Here is a 21,161-nt window from a genome sequence, read left to right as displayed (position 1 = left end):
CAAAAAATCTAAGAAATCACTCATTATAAAATGTGCCTTTTTTGTTCATGTCCCACCAGGAAAGAAAGAAAAAACCACTGCCACTTTATCTAAATAAGGGAACATTTGATTTTGGAGGTGTTTAAACGTGAAAAGAATGTGTCTCAGAGCAGATAGGATAGGGTAGTGTTCTTCATGGAGCACCTCCAATATGAAGAGCATCTCACACACGCTGTCCCACTGAATTCTCACACCAGTCTTAGGAAGTAGGAACCACCTTTAGTTTATGGTGGAGAAACACATGATCAGAAAGGGGTGTTAGACTTAATTGCCCAAGAATAGAGCCCAGGTCTGCATAACTCTCAAGTTCCATTCTGTTTTACTTTAAATTATTCTGGCCCCCATATCGCACAAGAATAACACGTGTAAAGTGTAAACAAGTGCTCTGTACATTATTTTGTACCAAATAGGAATAGTGTAAATTGTCTAAAAATGAGTGATGCCTCCTTCAGGAGACAGGAGACTCCTCAAATGTTGGTTTAGAATTGAAGATCTTGTGTTAGCTACTTTTTCATTCTAGATGAATGTGCCTGTTTGCTTTTCCTCAGCAGTAGCCACAGGACTTAACCTAGTTGGATTTCTGAGTGCCTTCATCCCAGTTAAGCTAGACTAGGGACTGGTGTGGAAGCATGCAACTATCTGCTCTGTGGCAACTTTTAAAATCTCAGCTCCAGACCCAAGTTTGTTTTACACCTGTATGCTTTTTTGGATCCCAAATTCTTGTTCTTCAAAGAGGCTACTTTCATACCTGTTTAAGAGATTTGACCTGGATTTTTCTTGTCCATTACTGAATGATAATCACCTTTTGTTTCAGGTATTGGATGGAACATGGGGTATAACTATAACTGGAAATTTACGTCCAATTAAATAAAACAAACTTTTTATATCTACATGTCATATAGCTATATAAAGATATAGACTTATTTTATGCTCTTTTGTTACAGGATCTGCCTACATGATAAAAATTAATTTAATACAACTCAATTTAATAAAAACAGGGTCTTGGCTGTGGTCGCTATTCCAATGCTTCCCTTTGGTATCTTGCTCATGATTAGATGTGGCTAGTATTGGATGCTCAAGCAGTCCTCACATTTGCAGCCACTTTACAACACTAAAATGCTTTCATACCCCTAATTTCATTCAACTTTGGAATATGTGATACACAGACGACAGATGACCAGTCAAAATTTAGTGAGAGTACCAGTCACAAAGGATTCCTGGGACAGAAGAGGAAGCAGGTTCCAAGGGGTTGAGTGAGATTTTGCTCCAAGTCCACACTCCTGATAGTGATGGAACCAGGCCTGGAACTCAGATCTCTCTTTCTGTGTCCAAGATCAGTTCCTCCTGTCATCCTCCTGGTGCCTCCAGACTCAGGGTCTTGAGAACTAAGATTGGCCCTCAATATTGGCAACTAGTCAAAGAGCAGCAGTGGCTATGCAAAGGTTTTTTGGGTCTTTTTCCAGCACCTTCTCTGCACTCTGTTCAGGAGTGGTTAACCCTGCTAAGGCTCTGTATCAATTCTGCGGGCTGTTTTTGCCCTCAATTGAGCACCCAGCATGTGCCACAGGCAAGTCATTTTAACAAATACTTCTGACAAGCCCATGAGATAAAGTGTCATTTAATTTTACTTACTTTTTAAGATATTTTATTTATCTGTTTATTAATTTGAGAGAGAAAGAGAGAGCATGAGTGGGAGACAGAGGCAGAGAGAGAGGGAGAAGCAGACTCCCCACTGAGCAGGGAGCTCCACACGTGGCTCAAATCAGGATCCTGGGATCATGACCTGAGCCCAAGTCAGTTGCTTAACTAACTGAGCCACCGAGGTGCCCGTGTCATCCCCATTTAAAAGCAAGAAAACAGGTAAAGTGAGGTATAGTTTAACTCTATAAGGCAGACTCATGATTTAAACTCAGGTCAATATTACTCCCAAGTCCCTAGGTATCTTCCTCTTTGTTTTGGTAGAATTCGTGTTGGAATCTCTGGAAACAGCAGTACAGGTGACCTTTCAGAATTTCATAAAGTTGCTTCTCAAGAATTGAGGAAAAGTTGGTTGCTCTCCATTAGCTTTTTTTCTTTTAGTGAATAGTGTCTGGGAAACTCCTTCTTCATGTAGTTCTCTCTCTCTCTCTCTCTCTCTCTCTCTCTCGTTCACATCACAAAGGAAGCACTGCATTAGGGCTGACTTCCATGGGTTTGCTCCACTAGTTACTCTGGGTGTAATCGGGGTAACATCACTTTTGCTTACACTGCGCTGAAATTTTCTGTTTCAACATCACAATCTTGCACTAATCCTGCACTTTCTAAGGCCACAGAAGACTTTGCATCCTCAATAGCTATAACTTGGTAAGTGCTCCATCATTGCTGAGTTATTTGTATACAGAGTTCTGAGGCCATACTGGGCCCAGGTCACATCACTTTTCCCCATAAGGTGCCCCCAGCCAGTCATGTCAGTTAAACCATCACGACCCCGAGAAACAGCAGCATGGGCTCCCCACAATCCTCTGGGGTGGAGCGCCTACCTGGGTATCTTCAGTGAAACAAAACCAGTAAATTTGTTGGGTGGTGTAGACAATGAAGCCTTCCATTTGTTTAGATTGCTTCATTATCTATCGGGGGTTCTGAAGACTATGTCCCAGGCCTGGTAAATCTGGTACAGCAATTCAATGATTCTTTCTATAAGGTCTTTATCTTCTTATTCTCCTTCTCTTAGTTTATCTCTGTCCTTCTTACTGACAGTGACCTCCTTGAGGGTAATGGCTGTTTTTTGTTCAATTGTACATCTTCACAACCCATCTAGGGTCTGGGCATATAGCTCATGCTCCACCAATGCTTTTAGAACTGAGTGAGTTGAAACACACAACTGCCCTCTCTCCATTTCAGCATAGAGATGACTCCTCAGAATGCCAAGGAAGGACCCTTAGTTCTGAGTCGCACGAGATCTGCAGCTCTGAGTGGCCTCTGCTTTAGAGATCCCTAAGTGTGGGGCCAGATTTCTTACCTCAGCCTCAGACCAGTTTTTCAGCTTCCAGAAGTATCCATAGCAATTGGACTTGTAGTAAAACCATCCAGGAGCACAGCTGGGTCTCATGATGATGTCTGCACAGACACCAAAGGCAATCACAGTCATGATGGCAAAAACAATCAATTACCACACTAGTCAGTTTACAAAATGAAGAGGAGGCTGGTGCCCTGGAAGGACCCTGGTATGCTGCCAAATCTTTACACTGTTAATCTTTCTCTCAGCCTTCTCCAAAGGGAACCATGGCCTTTAGAAGGATAACTGTGCATTGGAGAAAAGGATACAATCAGATCTTTGGGGGATTACTGGACACCGGTTCTGAACTGACACTAATTCCAGGAGACTCAAAAAGTCACTATGGTCTGCCAAAGGAGGGGGCTTATGGAGGTCAGGTGACCACACAGTTTTAACTAGGATTATTTCATGGGGTCTTTGGGACCCCAAGGCCATCCTGTGATTATCTCCCCAGTTATGGAATGCAGAATTGGAACAGACATACTCAGTGACTGGAAAAATCCCCACATTGGTCCTAAGATCAAACAGCCATAATTGAAGGCAGCACAAGAGTGGATGAGTGGCATAGATTGGTAGTGCTGGTTTTGGCTAGGGGGGACAGGACAGGTTAGATGCCAACTTGGATGGAGCTTGAGGATGCGTGAGCTGAGCTGTAAGTCAGTAGCAAGGGGGCAGATGAGGCAAAGGGGGTGTGTGAGCAGAGGAATGGGCGCAGAAATGTGTCAGCTGTGCACAGCAAGAGCAAGCACTTAATTTTGCCTTAAGTACAGGGAATCTTTCAGGCAAACATGGTGGAAAGGAAAAGAAGAATCAAGGCCTGGAAGCCAAGGAAACCATGACAGAGAGAGGCACAAGTTCTTTGTGCTAGTGGATTAGTGAGTGGGCTACGATACCATATCTGAAGGTTTAAAAAACAAGAAGGTAGCTGAAAATGCAGAGGGCCTAGATGTTGAAGGGAATGCCAAGCTGGCAAGTTTGGGCTTTGTGACCATGTGGCTGTGCTCCAATGCTAGAGATGAGTGCAAGGCTCTTTCTATTCCTAGTGGATGTCCACAGACTGTTGTCACAAAGCAAGCATTTCCTCACTCCCCTCTCAAGTGACACTACTGTCACTTGTTTGCCCCATTTCTCTGTTCTATTTCATCCCTCGCCTATAAATCTCTAGGAATTTCCTAGCTTTCACATAATCTCCTTACTCTGGCTAGCATGTGAGGGCTTTCATCACCTAGTCCCAGCTGGATCTTCCTAGGCTGCAACCCCAGGAATTCTTTACAATTACGGGGAGGATCTGTGGAAGAGTAGTGGAGTGACTGGTGAGGATGTCCTGGCTCTACTTCACTCCCCAGGCTTAGCTTGGGTGAATTTCAAGCCCCTGCAGGGAAGCCAGAACCAGAACAACAGGGAGCTAACTATCTGGCTAGTTGGCTCCACAGGAGGGCTTGAAGGCTGCCTCCCATAGTCTTTCACACTCTAGCAAGGTTCAGAGAAAGTGGCTGAATTCCCCAGGACCCAGGGAAGCCATAGGATTGAGAGAACTGGTGGCTGCTGGTTGGCATGGTGTGGAGGGCAGAGAGCCTTAGAACACAAGGACACATCCAGGGTAGGCTAAGACAAGAACCATAGAAGTGAGCCACAGACATGAATACGATGCCCAAAGAACACTACTTCTCTCCCTATGTCCCTCCAATGGATCTCCCCATGGCCAAAGTATTCCCCAGTGGGAAGAATGTCAGGTTATATACATGCTCAGGCATGGTTTCCTTCATGGGGCCACATGGGACTGTGAAAAGGCACCCTGGACTAGGCACCAGAACATCACATAATCTTGCTGTGTGATCTTGGGCAAGTCCCCACCTCCTTTGGGCCTGATTTTCCTCATAAACAGAACAAAGGCATTACACCAAATGTGCCTACATTTCATTTTTTACACTTCAGATATTCTATGATACTTATTTTTAGCTTGTGCATACAGTCTTCTTCTTGGCTTTCTCCACTTGGGAGATCTTAGATTATTGATTCTCACTTTGTTGACATGTTACTTTGTACTTGATGCTGGGTCTACATGTATGGAGAAGTCATCTCTCCCATGAGGCTGTAAGTCCTTTGCAAACCAGAATTCCCAGCATATTCAAATGGGAAAACAATGTATAAACACTGGGTAGTTCTGATTAGAGCTCTCACTTATTGACTGCTAGGCGTCAGGTACTTTAAATACATTATCTCTAACCTTCACAAGAAACTTGCAAAATTATTATAACCAACCGTGGAGGCCAAGAAAATTAGGGCCTTTCAAGTTTAACATTGGCACAAGTACAGCCATTGTAGCCATCTCAGGCCACTGTGACCAGGCCACTGTGGCCAGGTACTGAACTCTATCTTACCCTGGCTACAGGCAAAATCACAAAGCACGCCCTTATCGGAATAAGGAAGCAAGAGTTTGTGAGACCTCTTTACTGAAAATTCTCACACCCCTACCCTTACTGAAAAACCCCACCTTACCCCTAGACCAGCCCATAAAAACCCAGCTGTAACCCACCTCAGGGTCCAAGTCCCTGCTCCGCTGTGTCGAGTATACTTGAACCCAAGCTCAAGCTTGTTAATAAACCCTCATGTACTTGCATCGGTGTCAGCTCGTTGGTGGTTTTCTCAGATTCGCAATCTTGGGCACAGCACAACATTTAGTTGATAATTTAACTATGGCTCACAACTATACAAGGCTAGAATTTGATTCTATAGTCCTGCACTTTTTTACTACGTGACATGGTCTTTCATTCCTGTCTGATATCCACCGCCTGTAGCACCTAAACATTTTTTTTGGCGAAAGGAGGGCTATGTGAGTTTGCTGCATGAACACTGGCTCTGGGCTCAGTTCCAGCTGAGTGACTGATACTCACTACCCAGGACGTCAGTGCTGGCTATGCAGCTCAGCAGTAGGAGCAGCCACATGCTTTTGGGAGCCATCGTCCTCTTCCCTGGAGAGCAGAAGAGACCTATGAGATGCCCTCAAAGTTCCTGGATTCACCTGGATCTGTAATCTGAACACAGTGGGTGAAACTGACCCAGGAATTTAGATGCCAAATCACCTATGGAGGAAAAAAGGGGGTTTGTTTGTTTGTTTGTTTGTTTGTTTGTTTTTGGCTAAACTCAGATCATACAATAAAGGGAACTTCAAGCTAAATTTAGAGATTAGGAATATTTAATTTATGTCACCTGCAAAGCCTCTGGTCCGGTGCCAGAGGCCTACCTGTACTGGGATGAATAGTTTAAAAGTCTGAATGAAGGCATTTGGTATATTGTGAAGAGCCTGCTCCTGCTATTTTCAGGAGAACCAACAAGCTTTCTCACAGATCAGGCAGTAATGGACTTTCTATAGAGTCAATTCAATCAAATCAAATCAGTCCCAAGAGTGAATTTTTCTATGTTAGAATTAAAAGTGAATATGTGGTCCAATACCCATATTTCACAGATGAGAGGACCCGAGGTCTATGGGTATGAAGTGGTTTGCTCATTGGCACACAACTACAACTACATATTCTGACTTTAGGGCAACCCTCTGTCCTTTATGCTTAAGTGATAACCACTTTTTTTTTAAAGAAAATAACTTTCCCCATCACCAGACAGTACATGAATTATTAAAAAATCAGTGAATGAGGAGGGCATTTGATGGGATGAGCACTGGATATTATACTATATGTTAGCAAATCGAACTTTAATTAAAAAAAAAAAGAAAATGGAAAAAGAATTAGATGAGAATCATGGCCCATTATCTTGGGTGGATACTGCCCACTATCTATCTTGGGTCAACTGCCTTTTCCTAAAACTGACTGCTTTCAGAAGACCTCTGAGGATCCTGTTTGAGAAGCCTTCTTACTTGTCCAATTCTTTTTTGTGTGTGTCCAATTCTGAATTGTTTTTAAATTTAATTAAGGGCTGAACTTCCTGGAAAAAAATTAAAAAGCAAGAAAACAAAAAAACCAGTGAAAAACTGGAAAATAGGAAGTAAATTCTATCTCCCAAAGATAAACAATTCAGTGACCAGCTAATAGACGTCGTTCCATGTACATCTGTATATGTGTGCAGGTTTGTGTGCCATTTTATATAAACAGAGTCATAGAGTTTCTTTACCTGGTTTCATTCCTCTGAAACTGGTTGATTGTAATGAACCTTCTTCCCCTCACATAATTATTATGCAGTTTTGATTCCCTCTTTAGTATAAATACACACACACACAGGGTTGTGACTTCACAGAACATGCACACGGTCACATTGATACCCTTGGCTAAAATTCCCTCTGAATGGACTGTTCTGTACATTCCAGTAATAGTACACAGATAGCAATGCCAGTTCCCCCAGATCTCAAGGAACACCCAATTTGTCCAGTTTTTTTCTTGCTAATTTTGGCATAATAAACAAAACTCTCATTGTTTTGTTAGTATTTTTTAATATTAGTAATTAAATTATTTAAATTAATACTTTTTTTAAATGCTCAAAATATATAAAAAGAAGCTGAACAATTTTTATATGATGATTAGCTTTTTAAATTTCTTTTGTAGTTTCATTCTTCTGCATGTGGATGTCCAATTTTCCCAGCACCATTTATTGAAGAGACTGTCTTTCTTCCAATGAATAGTCTTTCCTCCTTTATCGAATATTAGTTGCCCATAAAGTTCAGGGTCCACTTCTGGATTCTCTATTCTGTTCCACTGATCTATGTGTCTGTTTTTGTGCCAGTACCACACTGTCTTGATGACCACAGCTTTGTAGTACAACCTGAAATCTGGCATTGTGATGCCCCCAGATATGGTTTTCTTTTTTAAAATTCCCCTGGCTATTCGGGGTCTTTTCTGATTCCACACAAATCTTAAAATAATTTGTTCTAACTCTCTGAAGAAAGTCCATGGTATTTTGATAGGGATTGCATTAAACGTGTATATTGCCCTGGGTAACATTGACATTTTCACAATATTAATTCTGCCAATCCATGAGCATGGAATATTTTTCCATCTCTTTGTGTCTTCCTCAATTTCTTTCAGAAGTGTTCTATAGTTTTGAGGGTATAGATCCTTTACCTCTTTGGTTAGGTTTATTCCTAGGTATCTTATGCTTTTGGATGCAATTGTAAATGGGATTGACTCCTTAATTTCTCTTTCTTCAGTCTCATTGTTAGTGTATAGAAATGCCATTGCTTCTGGGCATTGATTTTGTATCCTGCCACGCTACCGAATTGCTGTATGAGTTCTAGCAATCTTGAGGTGGAGGCTTTTGGGTTTTCTATGTAGAGTATCATGTCATCAGCGAAGAGGGAGAGTTTGACTTCTTCTTTGCCAATTTGAATGCCTTTAATGTCTTTTTGTTGTCTGATTGCTGAGGCTAGGACTTCCAGTACTATGTTGAACAGCAGTGGTGAGAATGGGGAAAATTAACAAGGCAGGAAACAACAAATGTTGGAGAGGATGCGGAGAAAAGGGAACCCTCTTACACTGTTGGTGGGAATGTGAACTGGTGCAGCCACTCTGGAAAACTGTGTGGAGGTTCCTCAAACAGTTAAAAATATACCTGCCCTACGACCCAGCAATTGCACTGTTGGGGATTTACCCCAAAGATACAAATGCAATGAAACGCCGGGACACCTGCACCCCGATGTTTATAGCAGCAATGGCCACGATAGCCAAACTGTGGAAGGAGCCTCGGTGTCCAACGAAAGATGAATGGATAAAGAAGATGTGGTTTATGTATACAATGGAATATTACTCAGCTATTAGAAATGACAAATACCCACCATTTGCTTCAACGTGGATGGAACTGGAGGGTATTATGCTGAGTGAAGTAAGCCAGTCGGAGAAGGACAAACATTATATGTTCTCATTCATTTGGGGAATCTAAATAATAGTGAAAGGGAATATAAGGGAAGGGGGACGAAATGTGTGGGAAATATCAGAAAGGGAGACAGAACGTAAAGACTGCTAACTCTGGGAAACGAACTAGGGGTAGTAGAAGGGGAGGAGGGCAGGGGGTGGGAGTGAATGGGTGACGGGCACTGGGGGTTATTCTGTATGTTAGTAAATTGAACACCAATAAAAAATAAATTAAAAAAATAAATAAATAAATTTCTTTTGTAAATTTTTGGTTTATAGCTTTGCACATTTTTACTGTTTGATTGCTATTTTTTTCCTCAGAAATCTGTAGACCCTTCTTTGTGCATTTATTGCCTTTCATAAATTACTAAGAATATTTCCCAGTTTGTATATTTCTTTTCATTTATATCTTTTGCCACAATGAAGATTTCAGTAATGGCTATATTTACCTTCTCCTTTATAACATTCTGAATTTATATAACAAAAACATGGTAATGATATATCAAATAAATAGGAAAATGATGATTTTTTAAAAAAGAATCAATGTTGGCACAATTAGATATCTGTCAATTTGGAAGGAAAAAATGTTGGACCTCTGCTTCTTCATACTCAAAAATATAACTTCTAAATGGATTTAAGCCTTAAACATAAAGGTTTAATTTGAAATTTTCAAATTTTAAAGGTATATGTCTACTTTGGTATGATGGAGAAAGTTTTTTTTAAATTTTATATTTATTTATGATAGTCACACAGAGAGAGAGAGAGGCAGAGACACAGGCAGAGGGAGAAGCAGGCTCCATGCACCGGGAGCCCGACGTGGGATTCGATCCCGGGTCTCCAGGATCACGCCCTAGGCCAAAGGCAGGCGCCAAACCGCTGCGCCACCCAGGGATCCCGATTCAATAAAGGAGACACAGACAAACAAAACAAAACAAAACAAAACAAAAACAGAAAACAAAAACAGGCCATTACCATCCACATAAGATTAAAATATCTACCCATATTCTCTTTTATTTTCATTCATCTGACATTTATTTTAGTCTAAGCATGCCATTGGGTCCAAGGTTTTTTCCCAAATGATTATGAGGATGAAGAATTCCTTGAATCCTACTTTGATCATACCTTATGATCCAAAAATCAAAATATATATTCTGTCAAATAATAGATTGCTTAAGGGGAATGATGGAACATAATATTCAAATTTTCCTAGACAATCTGAAGATTCGATCCCTACACAAGTCCATGTGAGCACTCTGACACAGTGTGAATAAAGAAGGAAACCAAATGGTGAAGAGACCCCTCCACCTTTTAACATCATTGCATTAACCCTGCACTTCTCTGATGAACCTCCCTTCTGAAGGTGTTGGAGGTACTCTCAATGTCCTGCAATCCCCTTAAAACACAAACTGCAAGGACTTCTCCATCAAGCCAACTGTCTGAGGGAAGGGAGGTACAGCATCTTTTGGAATAATCTATAAGTGGATCTTAACACACTGGCATTCATTGAATGCTCACATACCACCTAACCTAGTTCTAACTAAGCTGCATTGTATATATTAACTTATTTTACCCATGAAGATACCATGTTCATTGAGATTAAGTAACTTTCACAGCTGCTAGATTTCGTAGCCATGGGTTAACCTGATGCTGACACCAAATGAAACGCTGTTTATAATAAGGAAGAAAAGAAATGCATAGTTCAAATTAAAAAACACAGCAGCAAGAAGCATGACAAACATTATTAGACCCAAAGCTTGTAATTTCTGGCCCAATGAAGAGCTAGCAGAGGAAAACAAATGTTCAAAGAAAGCCTTCTCCCCTCAACTGGTAGAGAATTATCTGGTTGGCCCCCAAGGCTTTGAGAACCCCTACCTTCTTTGGTGTCCTGAGAAATCCCAGGGAGTTCCTGAGTTCTTAAATCTTCTTGATTCCAGAATTATATGACCTTTGTTTGTTTGAAGATTTATTTATTTATTCACAAGAGACACAGAGGGAGAAAGAGGCAGAGACGTAGGCAGAAGGAGAAGCAGGCTCCCCACAGGGAGCCCAGTACAGGGCTCGATCTCAGATCCCAGGATCACACCCTGAGCCGAAGGCAGATGCTCAACCGCTGAGCCACCCAGGCATCCCTGTATGATCTTTGTTTTAATCATAGAGCAATAATATTGCTTGAAGTAATAATCCACCATAAAAGTCTTATCTGTAGTCAAAGAGAATGTGTGAGAGAAAGCTTGAGAATGAATCAAATAGCCAGAAGAATTCCTCCCTGTTTGTAAACAGCTTTTCCTTTCCATCCCATCCTATCAAAACTGACAACATCCTGTCATGTTAGAAGCCCATCTTCTCTCACTGTGTCTACTTTTTCTTCTGTCAATCTTTGTCATCTCTTTCTACTTTCCATTTCCTTTCTTTCTCCTCCCTTTCTATAAAGATGCCCCACTTCAACTCTGGAGAATCAGGACGTGTCTATATCTTTGTGGAAGAGATTTGCCACCAGGTAGGATGGAAGTTCTGCACACCTGTGGTGTGCTTGAGGGGTCCAGATAGACTTTCCCCTTTAAGGCACCAACCCTATCCCCCTCAGCATGCACCCCATTCCTCAAATATCTATTTCAGCTCCTTCTCTTTGTTCGTCAGGACAAGAGCACTGAAATCTTGTCCTACTGCAGAACAATTACATCAAAATAGCTTACATTGATATAATATTTTACCATAGAGTGTTTCTGTGAGATCCTAACAGACCCCATGGGAGTTATGTAGGACATTTACCCTCATTTCACACTGAAGAAACTCAATGTTAAGAGATAGTAGAGAGTCTTCTCAGTCAGGTGTGTGATGCTGGTCAGTGGTGGAGCTGGATGGTGACCTCAGGTCTTCCCTGTTTCCTGAATCACACGGTCATATCAAGAAAATAGCCTGTTGGGCAGCTCCGGTGGCGCAGCGGTTTAGCGCCGCCTGCAGCCTAGGGTGTGATCCTGGAGACCCGGGATGGAGTCCCACATGGGATTCCCTGCATGGAGCCTGCTTCTCCCTCTGCCTGAGTCTCTGCCTCTCTCTCTCTCTGTGTGTGTCTCTCATGAATAAATAAATAAATAAAATCTTAAAAAAAAAGAAAGAAAATAGCCTATTTAGAAAAGGCAACACTATTTCTTTCTCTAGTGTAGATAGCAAAAAAAAAAAAAATTAAACTATGTTGAAAATATCAGAGATTATTCAACCTCAAAGGACAAGAACTTTAAGGCTGGGAAGGATAATAGCATTATTCAAGTCCTGTGCTTCTGCTCTACCATCGATGAACCTGTGGCCGAGAGAAGCACCGTGAGTGATTCAGGACAGAGCTAGTTTGGAGTGAAGCTGGTATCAGAAACTGGGCTTTCTTCCTCTCAGCCCAGAGTTCTTTTTACAATGCTACTTGAGCTTTTCCATTGGCTTTTTCTAGCCTGTGTATACATCTGTGGTAGGACAGGAGAAAGTCATGTTTCTATCATGCCCAAAGTGTATTTTTTAGAGAACCTCTGCCATTCTGATGATGCTTTGGAGAAAAAACACAAGGCCTGGGTTTTGATGTATGTTGGTTCAGGTCCTAATTCTGTTACCTACTCTCTGTCTAACATAGGGCATGCTCCTGAACCTTTCTGAGCCTCAGTTTCCAAACTGTATGTGATGGGAAATCACCAGATGAATTTTGTTTTTTTTATAATAAATTTATTTTTTATTGGTGTTCAATTTGCCAACATACAGAATAACACCCAGTGCTCATCCCGTCAAGTGCCCCCCTCAGTGCCCATCACCCATTCACCCCCAACCCCCGCCCTCCTCCCCTTCCACCACCCCTAGTTCGTTTCCCAGAGTTAGGAGTCTTTATGTTCTGTCTCCCTTTCTGATATTTCCCACACATTTCTTCTCCTTTCCCTTATATTCCCTTTCACTATTATTTATATTCCCCAAATGAATGAGAACATACAATGTTTGTCCTTCTCCGACTGACTTACTTCACTCAGCATAATAATACCCTCCAGTTCCATCCACGTTGAAGCAAATGGTGGGTATTTGTCATTTCTAATAGCTGAGTAATATTCCATTGTATACATAAACCACATCTTCTTTATCCATTCATCTTTCGATGGACACCGAGGCTCCTTCCACAGTTTGGCTATTGTGGACATTGCTGCTAGAAACATAGGGGTGCAGGTGTCCCGGCGTTTCATTGCATCTGAATCTTTGGGGTAAATCCCCAACAGTGCAATTGCTAGGTCGTAGGGCAGGTCTATTTTTAACTCTTTGAGGAACCTCCACACAGTTTTCCAGAGTGGCTGCACCAGTTCACATTCCCACCAACAGTGTAAGAGGGTTCCCTTTTCTCCACATCCTCTCCAACATTTGTGGTTTCCTGCCTTGTTAACTTTCCCCATTCTCACTGGGGTGAGGTGGTATCTCATTGTGGTTTTTTTTTTTTTTTTTTTTTTTTTTTTTTTTTTTTTAATTTTTTTTTTAATTGGTGTTCAATTTACTAACATACAGAATAACACCCAGTGCCCGTCACCCATTCACTCCCACCCCCCGCCCTCCTCCCCTTCCACCACCCCTAGTTCGTTTCCCAGAGTTAGCAGTCTTTACGTTCTGTCTCCCTTTCTGATATTTCCCACACATTTCTTCCCCCTTCCCTTATATTCCCTTTCACTATTATTTATATTCCCCAAATGAATGAGAACATATAATGTTTGTCCTTCTCCGACTGACTTACTTCACTCAGCATAATACCCTCCAGTTCCATCCACGTTGAAGCAAATGGTGGGTATTTGTCATTTCTAATAGCTGAGTAATATTCCATTGTATACATAAACCACATCTTCTTTATCCATTCATCTTTCGTTGGACACCGAGGCTCCTTCCACAATTTGGCTATCGTGGCCATTGCTGCTATAAACATCGGGGTGCAGGTGTCCCGGCGTTTCATTGCATCTGTATCTTTGGGGTAAATCCCCAGCAGTGCAATTGCTGGGTCGTAGGGCAGGTCTATTTTTAACTGTTTGAGGAACCTCCACACAGTTTTCCAGAGTGGCTCATTGTGGTTTTGATTTGTATTTCCCTGATGGCAAGTGATACGGAGCATTTTCTCATGTGCATGTTGGCCATGTCTATGTCTTCCTCTGTGAGATTTCTGTTCATGTCTTTTGCCCATTTCATGATTGGATTGTTTGTTTCTTTGGTGTTGAGTTTAATAAGTTCTTTATAGATCTTGGAAACTAGCCCTTTATCTGATAGGTCATTTGCAAATATCCTCTCCCATTCTGTAGGTTGTCTTTGAGTTTTGTTGACTGTATCCTTTGCTGTGCAAAAGCTTCTTATCTTGATGAAGTCCCAATAGTTCATTTTTGCTTTTGTTTCTTTTGCCTTCGTGGATGTATCTTGCAAGAAGTTACTGTGGCTGAGTTCAAAAAGGGTGTTGCCTGTGTTCTCCTCTAGGTTTTTGATGGACTCTTGTCTCACATTTAATCTTTCATCCATTTTGAGTTTATCTTTGTGTATGGTGAAAGAGAGTGGTCTAGTTGCATTCTTCTGCATGTGGATGTCCAATTTTCCCAGCACCATCTATCGAAGAGACTGTCTTTCTTCCAGTGGATAGTCTTTCCTCCTTTGTCGAATATTAGTTCACCATAAAGTTCAGGGTCCACTTCTGGGTTCTCTATTCTGTTCCATTGATCTATGTGTCTGTTTTTGTGCCAGTACCACACTGTCTTGATGACCACAGCTTTGTAGTACAACCTGAAATCTGGCATTGTGATGCCCCCGGATATGGTTTTCTTTTGTAAAATTCCCCTGGCTTTTCGGGGTCTTTTCTGATTCCACACAAATCTTAAAATAATTTGTTCTAACTCTCTGAAGAAAGTCCATGGTGTTTTGATAGGGATTGCATTAAACGTGTAAATTGCCCTGGGTAACACTGACATTTTCACAATGTTAATTCTGCCAATCCATGAGCATGGAATATTTTTCCATCTCTTTGTGTCTTCCTCAATTTCTTTCAGAAGTGTTCTATAGTTTTGAGGGTATAGATCCTTTACCTCTTTGGTTAGGTTTATTCCTAGGTATCTTATGCTTTTGGATGCAATTGTAAATGGGATTGACTCCTTAATTTCTCTTTCTTCAGTCTCATTGTTAGTGTATAGAAATGCCATTGCTTCTGGGCATTGATTTTGTATCCTGCCACGCTACCGAATTGCTGTATGAGTTCTAGCAATCTTGAGGTGGAGGCTTTTGGGTTTTCTATGTAGAGTATCATGTCATCAGCGAAGAGGGAGAGTTTGACTTCTTCTTTGCCAATTTGAATGCCTTTAATGTCTTTTTGTTGTCTGATTGCTGAGGCTAGGACTTCCAGTACTATGTTGAATAGCAGTGGTGAGAGTGGACATCCCTGTCTGGTTCCTGATCTTAGGGGAAAGGCTCCCAGTGCTTCCCCATTGAGAATGATATTTGCTGTGGGCTTTTCGTAGATGGCTTTTAAGATGTCAAGGAATGTTCCCTCTATCCCTACACTCTGAAGAGTTTTGATCAGGAATGGATGCTGTATTTTGTCAAATGCTTTCTCTGGATCTAATGAGAGGATCATATGGTTCTTGGTATTTCTCTTGCTGATATGATGAATCACATTGATTGTTTTACGAGTGTTGAACCAGCCTTTGTCCCAGGGATAAGTCCTACTTGGTCATGGTGAATAATTTTCTTAATGTACTGTTGGATCCTATTGGCCAGTATCTTGTTGAGAATTTTTGCATCCATATTCATCAGGGATATTGGTCTGTAATTCTCCTTTTTGGAGTCTTTGTCTGGTTTTGGAATTAAGGTGATGCTGGCTTCTTGGAATGAATTTGGAAGTACTCCATCTCTTTCTATCTTTCCAAACAGCTTTAGGAGAATAGGTATGGTTTCTTCTTTAAACGTTTGATAGAATTCCCCTGGGAAGCCATCTGACCCTGGACTCTTGTGTCTTGGGAGGTTTTTGATGACTGTTTCAATTTCCTCCCTAGTTATCGGCCTGTTCAGGTTTTCTATTTCTTCCTGTTCCAGTTTTGGTAGTTTGTGGCTTTCCAGGAATGCGTCCATTTCTTCTAGATTGCCTAATTTATTGGCGTATAGCTGTTCATAATGTGTTTTTAAAATCGTTTGTATTTCCTTGGTGTTGGTAGTGATCTCTCCTTTCGCATTCATGATTTTATTAATTTGAGTCTTCTCTCTCTTCTTTTGAATAAGGCTGTCTAATGGTTTATCTATTTTATTAATTCTTTCAAAGAACCAACTCCTGGTTTTGTTGATCTGTTCCACAGTTCTTCTGGTCTCGATTTCGTTGAGTTCTGCTCAAATCTTAATTAACTTTCTTCTTCTGCTGGGTGTAGGATCTATCTGCTGTTTTTTCTCTAGCTCCTTTATGTGTAAGGTTAGCTTTTGTATTTGAGTTCTTTCCAGTTTTTGAATGGATGCTTGTATTGCGATGTATTTCCCCCTTAGGACTGCTTTTGCTGCAACCCAAAGATTTTGAATGGTTGTATCTTCATTCTCATTAGTTTCCATGAATCTTTTTAATTCTTCCAATTTTGTTTTTTATGCTACTTATTAAACACAGCCTTTCTCTGTAGACAGCTAGATGGGAATCATTATTGCTTCATGACACAACAAAGAACAAAGATATTAATTCAAAGCCTTTTAAGTTCAAAAGCACTGGTCCAGATGCAAGAGAGCAAGGTTTTGATAATATATGTTTAGGTAGATGTCCTAACCCTCACTCTGCTAGCTTCATGTCACAATATAAAGTCTTGAGATGAGAAAGGGAAGAGAGGGAGATGAGAAAAAAGAATTAGAGGCTCTAGAACTTGAAGAGGTCTTCCACTGAATCCCCCCACTAGTTAGTTCCAAAAGTGGATGTTGATGAAACCCTCATAAAACTTTGGAATATAAGAACACAGAGGACTCAGGAAATATCTGAATTGCAAAGCACCACTGAATTCTGAATAGAATTATTTGAAAATTTTCTATATATGGACACATCATATATGAAATTTAGAGAAACCTAAAACTGCGAATCAGCAACAATTACCTCCAAAACCAGGATCAGGGGCACTTGAGAGACACAGTCAGTTAAGCATCTGCCTTTGGCTCAATCATGATCCCAGGGTCCTGCGATCAAGCCCCTTGCTGGGCTCCTGCTCTCATGGAGCCTGCTTCTCCCTCTCCTCCCTGCTTGTGCTCTCTGTCTCACTCTCTCTCTCTCTCTCAAAAAAATAAAATAAAAACTTTAAAAAAAATAACACAAAAAAACCCCAAACTAGGATGAGAATAGCACCATACCAGAGTAATAAGGAGAGGAAAATAAATAAACAAATAAAATATACAAATAATAAACATAAAATATAAATAAAAAATGTGAAGGGAAACAAATTTCAATCTGGAAATCTATACTAGCTAACTAGCCATTGAGAGAGGAGCACGAAATTAAGACACGTGAAGATTATAAGAACTTACAAAGCTTATTATCCATTGTTTTTACTGAAATTACTGCTCAAGCATGTAATTAGGCAAAAAATAAAATAATCCCGGAAGAAAGGAATGTGAGACAATATAGAGATGAGTTTTGATGTTAAAAAGAATTATGTTTAGAATAAAATTCATAGTGACTTTTCTTTTTTCTTGTTAATACAAGTGGGGTCTAAAATACTGGACCAAAACAAGAATTAGAGTTTGGAATGAAATTAAAATTTCATTTCTAAGGTCTGATGCTAATTAAATTTTACTTTATTAGAAAAATTTCATTTAAGGGGAATGAATAATGCAGTTGGTTAATTTCTGAATCTTGGTTTCAGCTAAGGTCATGATCTCAGGGTCATGAGTACAGAAGTCTGCTAAGGTTTCTCTCTCCCTCTCCGTCTGCTCTTCCCCTCCTCTCTCTCTCTCTCTCTCTCAAATAAATAAATCTTTAAAGAAAAAAAGAGAAATTTCTCATTTGAGTATATGTATTTCCAGAATACTATTTGTATAACACAAACTCGATGTTGTTCCATTTATGAGGAAATACTAAAATAGAGACCCACCTCCATCCAAATTTTTGGGACAGCAGGAAAACTCTTCCTGGTCTTAGCCTCTTCTGTTCCTCTAGTTTATAGCACCGGTGCTCCATTCACTCACCTCTGAGCTCCATTAGCATTCCCCTGTCAGTGTTTCCTGGAAATCATACAAGGTCATGCCTCCATGCATTTTTCTGTGTCATTCTCCTTTTTTGCAATACTCTTCTTCTCTTTGGTCATGTTTATTTGTCTTTTAATTAATTAGTTCAATAACTGTTGAATGTTATTAAGTGCAAGGATCTGGGGTGAGGGAATAGATATAATGGGGAAGACAATAAGAGGTAAGAAAAAGAGAACCAACCTAGTCCCCAGCTCAGCATGGTTTGGTTCATGACTTGAAGCTTTTCCTTACTCTATTCTCAGACAGCAAGATAGCACTCTTATGCTCACATACCACATGCTTATATTTAAATTCTGTTTTCTGCCTATTTCTGTTTCCTAATAAATCTCTATGCTGCTTCGGCTCTGAGATCATGCTTACCTCATCTCCACAACCTTATGCTCAGGAAGTTTTAGTGCTGAACTGACCAACAACCTCAGAAACACTAGCTGCTTCCAGACCAGCCCCTTTTCTTCTTAGGTGCTTCCTTCTAGAGAACAAGCAGGCTCACTCATATTTTCTTTTTCCAGTAAACAAAAACTGTTTGTTTGTTTTTTAAACATTCACCTCTTTCTCAGAGGGAAATGTCTTCTTTCCCTTTTTGGAAGGATTCATGCTCTAAACCTGCTCGAAGCACTACTATCACTACTATGTAGTGATTCTACCTTACTTCCTAAAAGTCTTCCCCAAGGAGAAACATATACATTCATATACCTCTATAGATAGATGGTACATTTTGAAAAGATGAGAGTGGTTAAGAATGCTTAGACCAAATTGAATTTTCTGATGGAAAATGAAAATGTGATCTCTTGACATGTTTTCACAAATATTCTATAAGTTCTTGCCAATTCATGGCCCACTAACACAACTGCCCTAAAGGATGGGACGTGTTCTAATCTATGGTTTATCAATGCAGCAGCCACTAACCAACCACATATGGCCATCAAGCATTTGGAATATGGCTAGTATGAATGAGAAGTTGAATTTTAAATTTAATAGAATTTTTGTCAACTATATTTAAATTTAAACACCTGATGTGGTTAGTGGCCACCATATTGGATAAGTGAAATCAAGAAGATGAGAGCAGATTTCTTACAGAAACAGATCAATGTGAAACAAAAGCAAAATTGTTTCTATTTTTGAGGAAGCTTAGAGGCAGAGAAAAACTTTGTGGAAATAAGTCCAGAGAACTTGAAGGAATTGTGGGGCATTTGTGGGGAAAACTGTACAGCTTAGATTTGAGTCAAATTCAATTTGATCTCCAAGCTGACACCTAGGGTATGCTTTAGTAAAGAATCTTTGTCATATCAGTTTCCTGACTCTACTTTCCCTGATTGAAGCTTAGATGGCAGTGAGCCCTCTGCCTTCCTCTTCAAATGACTGAAGAATTCCATTTTGAGTCAAAGAGTAGAGCTTCTCACTGCTTCTTCATTTGAAGTCAAGGATAGATTGCCTCCAACTTTGGTATGACAGCAACTCATTTTGCACCCATTTTAACTAATGAAAAGTTTCTACTTTACTGTTGATGTCTATTAGAAGCTTTTTGAAAGGGTCAATTATTTTGACATCTAAACATCTGAATACCATCAGGTCAACATGAGAAAGGAACCTCAGCTAGGCAGGGGCAGCAGGGTGGGGAGCACCTAATGGAATGATCAGTGTGAGAAAGAAAATCAAAGTGTGAGAAAGCATCAAAGAAAAATGATTTAGGGGGAAAATGAAGTCTGGTAGAGGGATTTGAGAAAAACATGAAGTGACTATATAAGAAGGGAAATCTTGAAATTTTTTCCCAATTCTAAATCTTAAGAAAACAGCATAAACTACTTATTGTTTTTAAAACTATAGAGGTAGGGTAGAAATTTTAGTTATGGACTTAATCCTTTTATATTTGGCAGAAATGAACACCATGAACACTGCTGCAGGGAAGCCCTGCAACATCCCATGATACTGAATCAAATTCTCTCAGCAGGAGAGATGAAATGAGTCCCATTAGGAGGTGTTCATTAACTTTTACAGCTAGTCTGGAGAGACTCTTGCTGTGAGGATAAGTGAGTTGGTGCCCCCTCACTCAGTCCTGAAGACCGGTGGCATAGAGTAATCTCCCCATGTCCACATTTCCTGGGAAATCTACTATCTGTATCTGTGGAAAGCTCTACCAGCTAGAATGCATCAGTTGATTTGCTCAAGAGGCACAAGGGAAGTTATGCCACAGAGATCAAATTGAAAATTGTATACACAACTAGCTCTCTTCTTCATCCTTCAGTACTTTCAACCCAGGCTTTCTCTCCTCCGGGAACACTGATCTAAGCCTGCCCCTTCTCTGTAGTAACATTCCTCTTGTGTAGAAATAATTTGTTTATGGACTTGTTGCTCTCAACAGAGTGCCACTTCTCAAGCACAGGGATGTGACTTTCCAATCTCCATATCTGGCACTTAGATGGTGCACAAAATGTGTTTCCTGGACCAAACTCAATATATTGAAATGACCGGGACAGTGCTTGACACAAAGATACACAACATATGTTATCTTCCATCTTCTATACTTTCTTCTAAAAATTTCCACTGACTTGATTGGCCTTATCATCTGAAGAAAAAAAAAAAACATACGTATTCTACAGATGCATATATGGAGGTGTGAAAAGATTGTTATAATACCAGGCCCTACAATTAACTTAGGAAGTGTTGTCTTCAAAGACATTCCCTCGATGAACAAATTGGGGTGGAAAGTAAGACCCTAAGAATATTGATTAGCAGGATGGAAGCGTAAGACATATATCAAAATAGTTCTGCTTTTGAGCAATAAATATGAAATTTGGTGTCAGGGGGCAAAAAGATAGGTGAGGGGAGTGTGAGAGAAGAGACAGAGGGGTAGTGAGGCATTGTGGTGTGCCCAGAAGATTTTTAAAAACATGTATGTCTAATATCCAACCCAATCTTTTTATTTTTTTTAACCCAATCTTTTTAAACTACTATCTAAACTACTCTACATTTCTCCAAGAGCTTTATAAATTCTATCA

General features: G+C 40.3%; 1 protein-coding gene across 3 annotated transcripts in view; it reads right to left on the bottom strand.

Annotated features, from left to right (window-relative positions):
• The window catches only part of LOC140601059 (regenerating islet-derived protein 4-like), a 46,560-nt gene that overhangs the window by 4,003 nt on the left and 21,396 nt on the right, over positions 1 to 21,161 (bottom strand). Inside the window, exons 2-3 of one of the 3 annotated variants that reach the window (XM_072769568.1) lie at positions 5,968 to 6,156; positions 3,038 to 3,135 (exon numbers count right to left, since the gene is read on the bottom strand). In XM_072769568.1, coding sequence (XP_072625669.1) covers positions 3,038 to 3,135; positions 5,968 to 6,034 — 165 coding nt within the window. In that variant the 5' untranslated portion in view covers positions 6,035 to 6,156. The remainder of the gene's footprint in view (positions 1 to 3,037; positions 3,136 to 5,967; positions 6,157 to 21,161) is intronic. The other 2 variants (XM_072769569.1, XM_072769570.1) reach the window with 2 other exon arrangements.

This window comes from Canis lupus, chromosome 12, assembly GCF_048164855.1.
Source record: "Canis lupus baileyi chromosome 12, mCanLup2.hap1, whole genome shotgun sequence".
Lineage (NCBI taxonomy): Eukaryota > Metazoa > Chordata > Mammalia > Carnivora > Canidae > Canis > Canis lupus.
This window is presented reverse-complemented; position numbering and strand designations above follow the sequence as displayed.